We start from the raw sequence: 12,421 nt of genomic DNA on the forward strand, positions 1-12,421 counted from the left end.
GCCTGAAAAAGCTCCCCTACATAAGGTTTGGGATCTAAGTTTTGAAATTATTTCGTCCCCAAGCGTAGTCTTTAAATTTCTGGAAAAAATTACTTCTGAGTAAAAACACGGTTTTTCCCGGGTATTTTTTTCGAAAAGGAACCGTTATTATCGGAGAAATATTATTTTGTCTACAGAACACGCAGACATTCCCCGTCTAAAATTTTTAGGACATTTTACTTTTTACTGTAAATACTTTTTAACTCCTTTACATCCTTTCTCAAAGATATTACATTAACGATAGCAACTTAATCGAACGGTTCCAAGTGAACACGCGCGGCGCGCGATAGCGCGACAAGCTGTTATTTTTCACAAATACAGTTGGAAAAAAGAGAACTTTGATTTTTTACATATGTTTTCTAACCATCTTTCCACAAGGAACTTATAAATGCAATGCACGTCGCAACAAAATTGTTTAATAGACATATGTTTATACTACTATAAAAAATATTTTTTTTACTCAACGGTATAATTTGTTTTCTTGCGCCATAAAGAAAATATTAGGCAACGACACCTGTAATGATCACATGTAAATTGGTATCGAGGTAAATCGCGACAGAAATAATTCTTTGTAAATTAGAATGTATTGAACAAATAAGAATTATCATATATATTTTTTTAATAAGATTATATAAGAACAAAAAATTTGGATATCAAATGGGCACATTTAGAAAGAGGTTTGATTTTTGCAGGGCTTATCATTTTATTTCTTATTCTTGGTTGTAAACTCGATTATAATAAAAACTACAATTTTAAGACTCTTATTTTTGTTGTAAGTCCGATTATAATGGCAAGATTTAGAATTATAATATAAGAATACATCTGATTTTTTATTAAGTATGATGGTAATAGACGATTGTGCCTATATTTCACCCCTGGGGAAACTAACTAACTAGGAAACTAACTCAGAAACAGGCATTAATGGGGAAACGACTCCTGACAGAAAAGCAGAAGACAGAAAAGCAGCAGCCAATCAGAACTCGCGCCGGTAGTCGGCGGTCTGCGCTTTACTTACTGCTTACTGACTAATATCGTGAGTGTGAATTCTCCCTTAGATTACAGGAAACTTGCTTACCGACGATCTCTTCAGTCAGTATCCCGACTCGTCCGTCCTCCTCGTGGCGCAATCGTCGTTGATATTGTCACAAGACAATACTTCACAAGACGGTATCGTCTTCACATGATTTGTACCCGACGATTGAATCGAACGACAATAATTTACACGACTTTACTCATTCACGGTACGTGCTTTCGCGATGAAATTACAAGTGACAGATCAATGAACGATCGGTGAACTCTGTTCGCGATACCTTCAGAGAGATACTTCCGCATCTTGAGAAATTTCTCCTGCCATTCAATAAGAGCGTATATATAGACGCTCGATGATTGCGTACAATCATCGCTATGGTCGCGTAAATTGAAGACCAGCTCTGAGCTCGATTATCTTGGATAGCGATAAAACAAGCCTCCTTGCTATCTGAGTGACTGACAGACTAAATGGTAAAGATGACTCCTCTCGACGAAGGAAGGATCAGGCAAGGTTTGGCCAGGGTATGCGCAATCAGAATATCTTACTTTCCAATCGCCGCTATAACAAACACTGGACAATCATCGTTTCCTATTAATTAATCACTGCCGATCCTGTAATACAAGAGTGCGTACTTTGTCTTTCAGTATCAGAATCCGGACACAACCAAGAAGCACGTAGTGAGCGCTCTGAACGTTTACAAAGGCTTGCAATACGAGATCGAGCCTTTTGGTGAGTAAAATTTCAACGACGATTTTAAACGCACAAAATGATCGATTGCGATTTACCGTTTAACCGATTTCGCCTGACGCGCAGTTTTCAACGATGGCTCTCGTAAGGAACTAGTCAACCTGCAGGGGACGATACCTGTTGCTTTCAAAGGTAATTTCTCCAGGGATAATAATATAGTATACCATTGGATGCTCATTCGCTCGTTTGTTGTATATTTCTCGGAATACAGGTGCCTATTATAACATTCCGGTGTGCATATGGCTGATGGACACGCATCCCAATAACGCGCCTATGTGTTACGTCAAGCCAACCGCGGACATGCATATCAAAGTCAGCATGTACGTGGATCACAACGGCAAGATCTACTTGCCGTATCTTCACGATTGGGTGCCTGTAAGTAAATCGCTAGTCACTACAGTCCCCGATATTATTAGTCGCACTTTGATTCTTTAGAATAGAATACAGATTAGGAGGAGAAGCAAAGCTACTGATTTTATATTTACTCGATCGGAATCATTTACGGTGTCAAACGGCGCTTTCGCCTCTGCAACCTTCCGAGAACGTCAATTCGCTTGTTCTACCCATCAATTTTGTAAACAGTGTGTATGTGTTGCTCCTTTCCTCTTGCAGCATAATTCCGACCTGCTCGCTCTGATTCAAGTGATGATCGTTACTTTCGGGGAACAGCCTCCGGTTTACGCAAAGTCGAAAGTGGAAGCGCAACAGTCCAGTTCCACGCCGTATCCCGTTCAACGTGAGTAAACCTCAAACTCGTATCAGATTACGGACTAAAGTTTGGGATTGAATTGAAATTTTACCAATCAGTGCAGGGTTCGCAAAATCTCAGTAAATTTGAGTTCAGTTAACTTTGTACCGATCGGCCAGATTTAATTTAATCTCAATCCCCAATTCGTAGTCTGATGCGGGCTTAGGCGGGGTCTACAATGAAAATTTAACGCGTTAACTGCCACGCATATTTCGGAGGAAATCTCCGTCAGGCCACGCGCGCTGCTTAGAAGTGCGCTGGTATTGTGGTATAACAATGCCAAGCGCAATAAAGCTTCAATAAAATCCATTAAAATTGTTTGATAAGAAATATTTAAGTACATCAATGATACGATCCTGAAATTACTTAAAAATTGATTAAAACTATGTAATTTTTTTAGTTTTATATCGTATTTTATACTGTCAGTCATCGGTGACTGACGTGTCAGTTAACGTGTTAAACTCTGAATCTTAAGAAATTGATCGATCACACTTGATTATTCTTCTATAATTCGATTGTGATTGGTCAATTTCTCAAGATTTACGGAAGTCAAGGAAGAAGGACGAATATTCCGATGTCACTTGCGCTCCGATTTCACATATTCCACGTGACTTAATTTCCTCGTTCTCGCAGCGTTTATGCCGATGCCCGGCGGCGGGAACGTGTCCGGCTCCGGCTTTCCGCCGTACCCGACGAACTCTCAGTACTCCAGCGGCAATAACATTTACCCGCCTTATCCGTCTACCGCGTCATCGGGATTCCCGTATTCGGGGTCTTACAGTTCTTACGGAGGGAGCACTCCCAATTACCCGGCGCAAGGTTACACCGGTTCATATCCGCCGTACCCGCCATCTACGCAACCGGTATCACAATCGCATATATCTTGAAGCTATATCTATAGGAAATATTTATAGAAATATCAGATTACCGTTAGACATCAAATCCCGCATTGATAGTTGAGAAGTAACATCCTCATACGTGCGAAATCATGAGTTTTCGAGGAAAACAAAGAAACTCGAAAATGTACTTCGCTTTGAACAGTCAAATCTTTTTGTAGATATTCTTTTCAGTTTTCTTTAATTTTTGAAGACTAAGCAAAGTGTTTTTAGCTAAAAATAAAATAATCTTAACAAGCTGAGGACAAGAAATTTTTCATCTGCCGGACGAAAAATCCGAGCGGTCATTTTTGCAAAAAAAAGTATCACTTCTCAGCCATCGATATGGTGTGTTCAAATATTATTTAATAATTAATATTCGTGTTGATTTTGTGACGTCATAGGCGAGAAATGGCACGCAGTATGACCCGTTATAAGACCCGTTGTTATCTTGCGATTCTGCGTGACACATCGGCGAGATATCGTAATCTTGAAAGCTGTGAAATGTGCAGTTTTCTGCACATTTCACAGCTTTCAAGATTACGAAATCGTTGTGTTTTTCGGGGAAAATTAAAGGACAAGGCTACACGCTGCAAGAAACTTACTGCATGTCATTTCTCGCCTATGACGTCACGCAATAACATGGGTAATAATTGTTATCTCATACGAAGTAACTTCAAATCATGGAGTCGATTGAATGTTATTGAATATATTTTTCTCAAGTCACCGACAGTGCAACCTGGTTCCGGCACGATCACAGAGGAACATATAAGAGCGTCTCTGCTGTCTGCGGTGGAGGACAAGCTTCGGCGCCGCTTGAAGGAGCAGTTTTCCCAGCTGCAGGCCGAACTGGAGACGCTACGGCGAACGCAACAGGAACTGACGAGCGGCTCGTCGCACCTTACCGATCTGTTCGAGAAGCTTAAGAGAGAGAAGCAAGAACTCGAGAAGAATGTGAATATCCTGCAGGATAAGGAGGCGGAGTTGGAGAAGGAGATCGCCAAGTTGTCCAATAATCAGTCGATAGACGTCGACGAAGCTGTCACTACTATAGCGCCATTGTATAAACAGTGAGTACATATAAGTTTCTCTATAAGCGCGTTATTTCACGTTAAGTAATGATTCAGAGCATATTCTTAGAATATCAGACGTAATATTCTAGCGATTTTATTTAGTATTGAGTAATATTTCTGAGAACATATATATATATTTTTTTTTCTTAAATAAATTTCTCGATTTTGAAGTAAATTTTCAAGTAAATTTCGAATCTTTATTCGCAGGATGTTAAATGCTTTCGCCGAGGAAGCCGCCACCGAGGACGCTATATATTACCTCGCCGAAGGACTTCGTTCGGGCATCATAGATTTGGACGCGTTTCTGAAGCAGGTCCGGCAGTTGTCGCGCAGGCAATTTATGCTGCGGGCGTTGATGCAGAGATGTCGACAGAAGGCTGGCCTGGCCGGCTAAGGGCTGTCCTCGCGTGCAGAATCGTCTTAGAGTTGCAATATCGTTTTAGGAGTTACAATACCGTTTCATTACCGATTATTATCGCACCACGCAATGAGAATGAGACACAATTTCGGGAGATTATTTTGCCGACAATAAGCATACAACAGTGTCCTCGCGGTGTGGCGACGAGGAAAGCCGTGTTTCGCGGGAACGGACGTTCAATGGAATACGGATGATGCAAACACATTTATAATTATGTACAATCAAGTATACAAGTGTTCATTCTCCTTGTTTCCGCAGTACTACATTATTATTACTATGATGTTACAGTTTCAACTAGATATGTATACCGACACACTGTACTCTGATATATTTACATTCTGTATTCAGCGTATTGAATGTAAAGGACGAATGCGAACCCTTGTATCTTTTTTAAGGTGCAACGCGATACGTTGCCGTATACCTCACGAGCTTCATGCCTTCATTGTGATAAGAAATGAAATAAATTTATGCGGTGATATATATATAAAATACTCACAAATGCGTTTATTCAACTATGGTGTGTATAATAAATCTTGAAAATGATGTGTTATTTTTTTTGTTTCAAAATTTAAATGCCATCAAGTATACTTATTTTCTTTTGCCGACTAACCTAAGCTGAAACAAATATGTTAAGACTTCTCAATTCAACTTATATGGTAGATTCTCCAATGATTACAATATAAATCTCTTGGTAGAGATGTGCTGAAATGTCTATCGGAATTACCTATACATAAATCCCGACCCAGAGCAGCAGGAATAATACCCCGAAGGCGGAGAATATTGCCGCGACCAGGGAGATCAGGAGTTCCTTGAATATATCTCGTGTGAATTTGGTACTTGTGACCTCATACACGAAGAACCAGGCTGTAAAGAACACTCCGATTCCTAACAACACCACAGCCAGCAGCGGGAAGACAGCTGGGTTCACAGGTGAGACGTATCTCGTCATTGACTCAATTTCCACCTGAATTCATCGAACGGTTGCACTATCAATAAATACATTTCTTTTTCCTCTCTTATACACATACATACCACACATATATACGCTCAATTGTGCGCCTTCTTTACAGTACTTATCGTGAAAATTCATCGATTTTGACAAGTTAACCCCTTAACCTACGATTTAGATTCGAAAATTTCGGGCCTTGCATCTACCACAATTATTACATCCCTTACCAAATATTCTACAAATCTCGATCATCTACTACGGGCTATGCCCGTAATATTTACGTTTGGGCCGATCATCTACTACTTGCTATGCCCGTAATATTCACGTTTGGCCCGATCATCTACTACGGGCTATGCCCGTAGTTGTAGGTTAAGGGGTTAATTATAAATTAATCATCTGTAATATCTTAGAAGAGCCGATTGCATACTCATCGATATTTTTCAGATAAAAGGACACTAATAGTTCCTACTTACCATTTTTATTAACGCGCTTGACGTGGCTAGAGAAGAGATACAACATTCGTCGACAAGACCGGTCGGTTAATTTACTCCAGGAGTTAAGATAAAGGACGCGTTCGGGAATCCACATTGTGTACACCACCGGCATTACACTAGCCGTTCGGAAATATTCAGTGTGGTTCAGTGTGCATTCGTGTGCATCGTTCGGAAATCCTTCGAGAGACAGAGCTGGGCAATACAGTATCGATACATAGGGAAATACAGTTTTCCCCCAGAAAAATAAGATTTTTCCCCCGCAATTTGTGAAGGGAAATCTTTTCTGAGGGAAATCCTTATTTCTCTATGTATCGATACTGTATCGACCAACTTTAGTCTCTCGGTAGAGTTGAGCGATAAAGTATCGATATATAGGGAAATAAGGATTTCCCCCACAAATTGCGGGGGAAAACCCTATTTTTCTGGAAGAAATCCTCATTTCTCTATGCGTCGATGCTGTGTCGCCCAACTCGACATCGTACCGCTAATCCTAAACAACGGCTGCGTTCAGAAAACTATCAGTGAGCAGTTAATAATTACTGGTCTTTACCGTTAGACCCCTAAATTTAGACCAATTACGTGGACGGATTGCCCAACAGTAGTAGTTTTCTAAACGCAACCAACGGTTCTAACAAAAGAATATATGATTCTAGCGCGCGTTCGAAAAATTTTTTTTCTTGGAATTACCGAAAAGAGGTTCCAAATAAAAAAAATTTTCAAATATCGGAAATAGATTTTGTTTCTATGAGAGGAAAAGGATATTTTCGTTGTGAAAGTATAAAAAATAATTTAATTTTCACTTGCAGAGTGGTAACACACGTATCGTGCGAAAAAGAAAAATTATTTAGGATCGCGCTTAGCAGGACACACTTGCGTATATTACACGCCCCATCTGAACGGTATATAATCCTAATATAACATTATTATTTATTATTTTCACCAAATATAACCGAGATGTAAATTCAAAATTTTCCAACTCCTCCTTCCTTTCACCTCAGTACCGGTGTATATCGTCGTGTTGCCGAATTTGTCTCTCAGCCCACTCGAACTTCTGCTTGCCAACGGAATCGCGAAGAAGCATTGCGCGTGCGACGTTTGCCGCAAGGTAAAAGCTTCCTTCGACCGTGGGAAAGGGACACGCTTGAATAACTCTCTCGACTCGGGAAATCTGAAATCAATCACGTCACGCTATCATTTCCACTTTCATTGTTCGCTCTTATCGGTCACCACGTCGGACGTGACCACCAGCCAGAGTGGCTCACCTCTGTTTGCGATTGTCCGTTGTTGCGATTTATCGCGCAAGCCTCTCCGGAAGCCGGGGATTCTTCCGTTTTTCATCCACGAGCAGAAATTATGTAACCCGTGCGGCAGCGGCAAGTTGTTCCCATTCGGCGGAAAACGCGACTAATATTTCCAGTGCAGCGACAGGTCCGATGTCAGCCACACCTGATGGTGCAATCGCTGCCGACCTAATTGTAGAGCTAATTGTATCAGCTGATTACGGATAAATTCTATAATGACGACGTTTTATACGTGTAATCGTCATGCAATGATCGGACCGTAATTACCGGTTACTTAACCGGTTAACCGTAATTAATAAGCTAATTAATAGGTTATAGTTAAAATTTCGAAAAGATTCGCGAGAAAAGAAATTTACAGGAGAACCAACCGTATCTTAATACATACCGGTGATGTAGATTAATCGGGTTGTGTGTCATCCGCGGTAGCACCCGGAACGCTGCGTCTCCGCCTTTCGTGTCGATTCCTCGCTCAGTTAGCAATTTATCCAACTCCTCCAATAACAGTGTTTTGCCGACCGTTTCCTTCTCGGCGGTCTCCAAAGGTTGTCGCATGTCTTTCGCGTGTCATCTATTCTAAATAATTATTATCTCCATTTATTCCGACATGCTTTTCCTGACCCGATCTTGTGAACGTGTCCATACGTTTTTTACTCCGATCTCATCGTTAACATCGATAACTATGTAAATGTGTGAAGAAAAAAGTTCGACGAAAAATAAAACTTAAATTACTTGGTAAAAACTTCATGGCCCTCCCCTCTCTCTCTTTAAAACGTACACAAATATCTTTTTATAACTTGTTTCATTGATTAGGAAAAAAACACAGTTTCCGGTGAAACAGTACTTCTAATATTTACCAATTCATCGTTATTTGCGTCGGTCCATTACTGGAATCCACCTTGGAATCTTGATTTGAGAACCAAGTTTTCACCTCGCTCTGTGCTTTATCAGGTTGTTTATCAAGCCCGTCATCATCTTCTGCGTCTTACCCGTGGCAATAGATTTCTGCTTCCTGCGCGAGGCCTGCGAACACAAAAGAATGAGGAGGCTCTTTTCTCACTACCTGGTTCCCACACCGAGCTAATTACGCACGAACAATATTATAATCAAGATAGAAGAAGAACAGTTTCGCCTGTGCATAAATGCATAAGAGTGTTTAAAGTTTCATGCGCTACACACGCTATGTGTCTTGCATTGGATGCGCAGGTCGGAGAAAAGAAGAATTATTTGCCATTTGTTAGTCGGGAAACATCATCTCGCTCATACTTACAATTGCTTTCTCTCTGATCATCGATATTCCACTGAATCGAAGACAAAAACAGGCCTGATCCCATCTACTGTCACGGTTTAAATCTAGTCGACGACTAATTCGAAAAAATCGACCGATCGCATCGGCGAATCAGCCGAATCGATCGATGCGATTGGCCGATTCCATTGAGTTAATTGTCGATTAGATATAAACTATGGTGGTAGAAATAGGCGTTACAGTGAATGAACCGAGCGGACCGGTGACCGAGCGGATTTTCGGCTCGGAAGTGCCACAATTGATTTTGACGTCCTTCGTAACATTTGGTACATCCGTATTGACATGTCTGTGAAATTCACGTTATCCTTTTATAAATACGTCAGACGCTTCTGAGGAGGATTAAAATTGTTGAGATCATCGTTACTTGTCGATCGCCCCGGACTTCGTTCACCAAAATGTTTTCCGAGACAACTGGTTTTCCGGACGCATCCAGCAAGCCACGTACTCCCATTATTCGTGAGAAAATCCACGCCGAAATTACTCACGTATCACGCGAGCTGATTCTGACACCTGCGAAATGAATGCGATCGTCGAGCATGCTTCGATGATTGATTCAACGTGCGACGTGACTCCGTCGTGTACTCCCGCGTAACCTAAAAATACGCGATCTCTCGAGAAATCGATTATTATCGCGCAGTTAACGTCACGATGCTCGCACGAGAATGCGAGGAAGCAATGAAAGACGCGTGTCGATCGGGAAATTATCGTCGCCCCGGGATATTCGTCGTCGAAGTTTACGGACGCCTCGGCACGCTCTCTCTCTCTCTCTCTCAGCTGACGAAACGCGGCGCTAACGTCACACGCGCACGCACCGCTCGCAAAGAAATCGTTCGCTCGCTCGCTCGCCATCAGCTGCTCACCTCGGACGCGTCGTCCGAATGCAAGCCGACTCGACCCGCTGCGAATTCAACTGGACTTGGCGCGCTCTTCTCTCGTATGCGATCGCCGATTGCGCTTAGTTTGATAAAATTGAAAAAAGGATCTGGTAATAACTACTAAGATTTGCCAAATATTTGCAACCGACCAAATATTCGATCACTGCAAATGGTTATTGATCGAAACATTCCCAGTAAGCGGGGGACATTAAATCAATCTTTTGACGTTTTTAGAGGACGTCGGGACATCCTCAGGACGTCCCTGGGAGATTTGTGTTGTAACTGGGGTTCTTAAACTTGATAATATAATATTGCTAAATATTAAAATCATATTGTGTACATATTATTTTTAACGTTCGGACCGAATGTTGCTAACGATTGTAAATATCGTTAACAATTTCTCAATGGTGTATACGTTGTGTGTAGTACATTAAGAACTACATATTTGAAAACGTGTTATAAGAATATCACTGATAACGTTGCGTTAATGAGCTCTCGCACATTACCGAGCGGTGGGCAATTGTAAGCGCTTTATAAACTCGATGAGCGTAGCTTGATATGAGAATTTCCCAGTAAATTGATAGAATTGTAAGCGAATTCTCTCGCGGCTCAGCCGTTCGACACGCGGCGATGAGGCCGCTAATTAATGCCGCGCGCGCGCAGTTCGAAACGCAGCCAATTACGTGTCGTCGTTCGTGGCGTCTTATTTCTTATTCCGCGGGGCAATAATAATTAGGACTCAACGCGCAACAATTATAATAGCAGATCGTATCAGAATCACGCTCGCAGCAGAACAGTCCGCGCGCGGCGTATCTTCGCGCGTCCCTGCAGTAAAAAGGACGAGCGTGGGAATCGTGTTGCGGATTTCGGTTCGAAAAACTTCGTGCTTCGCGGTCGTGCGACGACGACGATGAACGACAAGGACGACGGTGCGACGACTGCGACTTTCGACGTGTGTCGAATATATACAGAGAATAGTCCGATAAGCAAGAAATCACCAACATAACGTTATTACAATAATATTTCACAGCATGTAGCGCTTTGAAATATATATAGTCTTTAACGTTGCATACAACGTTACTGTCGACAATATTTGACCGAAACGTTAAAAATAATGTTATTTTACACCATAATTTTAAGATTTTGAAATATAATATTATCAAGTAACAGTTTAAAAACGCTTATAAAATATTATGTCAAAATGTTTGCAAAATTCATATAAAATCAATGTTTTAAGATAGATTGATTTAATGTTTCTTGCTTACCGGGGAAGGTTTGTTCGTCCGACAGTAACATTTTTACTCAAACATAAAATATTTCGTATATGTTGCTTCTCTGTGAAACAAATTTTAATCAAATAAATAGAAATACTAAATCTCTAAAGAAACTATTTTCTCGCATATATCCGGGTGCATATATATATATANATATGTAGAAACATGCACACACGCGCGCGCGCGACATTCATAGATGCGGCATACATATTGTATCGTCATCACCGCAGAAGTAGAGTGAGGTAGAGGCCACCCACTCTTTCCCACAGCAGGTTTTTCCCACGCCCCCCAGGGTAACCCCAACATCCTTTTGCGGCAGCAATTCCACGGCCCGTAGGGGCGCCGCCGGGGCAAGGAGAGGCGGGGGCGGGCGAGGGCGCACGTCAGGTGGGGAGGCGGAGGGACTGAGAGAGAGATGGGGAGAGAGAGAGAGAGAGAGAGAGAGAGAGAAAGAGAGAGAGAGAGAAAATAGGAGGCGCTCGGGTCGGTCGGGCCATTGTACAACAGTAAAACAATAGAATCTGCAGCGCGCCAGTGACGTATCCGTTCGCGCACGCGGGCGCCGTATTGTCGCTACTGAAAGTATCGCGGGGAATTAGAAAAAAAAGAGTGTCATTGCGATTGAGGAAGAGAGAAGAAGAGAAAGAGAGAGAGAGAGAGAGAAAGTGCGCGCGATCTACTTCTCGTACGGCACAACCTCGAACGATGCAACCTCGAAGATATATCGACACGTTGGGAACACGTATCGCTCGCCATCGATGCTTGGCGTTCGACGCTCGTTAATGAGTTATTTTTATATCGCGGCAATCCGCGAGATCCAAAGGGCGGCGGACATGCGGGCTCTCTCTCTGCCGCAACCTCTGCTCGACGTCGCATAGGTAAGCACAGGTAACCTTCCTTCCATTACGTCTCGCCATGATAATCGGCGGAATGAAGGGAGGAACTCGAAAAACGCGGAGATCGGGGGATTCGCTTCTTGGAAAATGCGCGAAGAGCGAGCGATCGCGGCGGAAACCGACGATCCTCCCGAGTCTTGATTAATTGACGAGCGGAGAGACTGACGCGTCTGCGATGGAAATCCGGGAACTCGGGTTCCTGGAGTGCGACCCGGATCGACTGGCGAGCCTCTTGCGCGCTGCTTAGATATCTTTCGGACGTCTTGGAGAGATCTTTTAAAAATTTGTTCTACCCACGCACGTTACCTTCGTACATGTTCTTCAAACGTACGTAACGTTTCATAATCGCGTCATATACACGTTTCAGGAACGTGAACCTAACTACCGGGGGAGGGGGGG

The 12,421-nt window shown here is 42.3% G+C and overlaps 2 protein-coding genes and 1 long non-coding RNA gene across 8 annotated transcripts in view; 1 reads left to right on the top strand and 2 right to left on the bottom strand.

Annotated features, from left to right (window-relative positions):
* Positions 1 to 1,536: 1,536 nt before the first annotated feature.
* LOC106750379 (tumor susceptibility gene 101 protein) lies at positions 1,537 to 5,473 on the top strand. Its single transcript, XM_014630703.1, has 8 exons — positions 1,537 to 1,590; positions 1,714 to 1,798; positions 1,883 to 1,948; positions 2,028 to 2,191; positions 2,429 to 2,552; positions 3,198 to 3,427; positions 4,163 to 4,509; positions 4,720 to 5,473. Exons 1-8 carry the CDS (start codon positions 1,537 to 1,539, stop codon positions 4,904 to 4,906), a joined length of 1,257 nt encoding a protein of 418 aa, XP_014486189.1. The 3' UTR covers positions 4,907 to 5,473.
* LOC106750380 (transmembrane protein 258) lies at positions 5,411 to 6,475 on the bottom strand. 3 transcript variants are annotated; one of them, XM_014630706.1, is made up of 3 exons: positions 6,353 to 6,475; positions 5,655 to 5,894; positions 5,411 to 5,540 (listed from the first exon to the last, which is right to left on the bottom strand). In XM_014630706.1, the coding sequence occupies exons 1-2, from the start codon at positions 6,353 to 6,355 to the stop codon at positions 5,655 to 5,657; spliced, it is 243 nt and encodes an 80-aa protein (XP_014486192.1). In that variant the 5' UTR covers positions 6,356 to 6,475; the 3' UTR covers positions 5,411 to 5,540. The 3 variants fall into 3 exon arrangements, with proteins under 3 accessions (XP_014486192.1, XP_014486191.1, XP_014486190.1); XM_014630705.1 differs by having other exon boundaries at positions 5,411 to 5,565; positions 6,353 to 6,474; XM_014630704.1 differs by having other exon boundaries at positions 5,411 to 5,545; positions 6,353 to 6,471.
* Positions 6,476 to 7,174: 699 nt separating this feature from the next.
* LOC106750360 overlaps positions 7,175 to 12,421 on the bottom strand; it is a 5,669-nt gene continuing 422 nt past the window's right edge. Inside the window, exons 1-7 of one of the 4 annotated variants that reach the window (XR_001374936.1) lie at positions 9,790 to 9,872; positions 9,342 to 9,487; positions 8,942 to 9,263; positions 8,529 to 8,694; positions 8,060 to 8,247; positions 7,636 to 7,842; positions 7,175 to 7,541 (exon numbers count right to left, since the gene is read on the bottom strand). This is a non-coding gene — a long non-coding RNA (uncharacterized LOC106750360). The other 3 variants (XR_001374938.1, XR_001374935.1, XR_001374937.1) reach the window with 3 other exon arrangements.

This window comes from Dinoponera quadriceps, unplaced genomic scaffold (genome assembly GCF_001313825.1).
Source record: "Dinoponera quadriceps isolate SergipeBrazil2010 unplaced genomic scaffold, ASM131382v1 scaffold5230, whole genome shotgun sequence".
In the NCBI taxonomy this organism is placed as follows: Eukaryota; Metazoa; Arthropoda; class Insecta; order Hymenoptera; family Formicidae; genus Dinoponera; species Dinoponera quadriceps.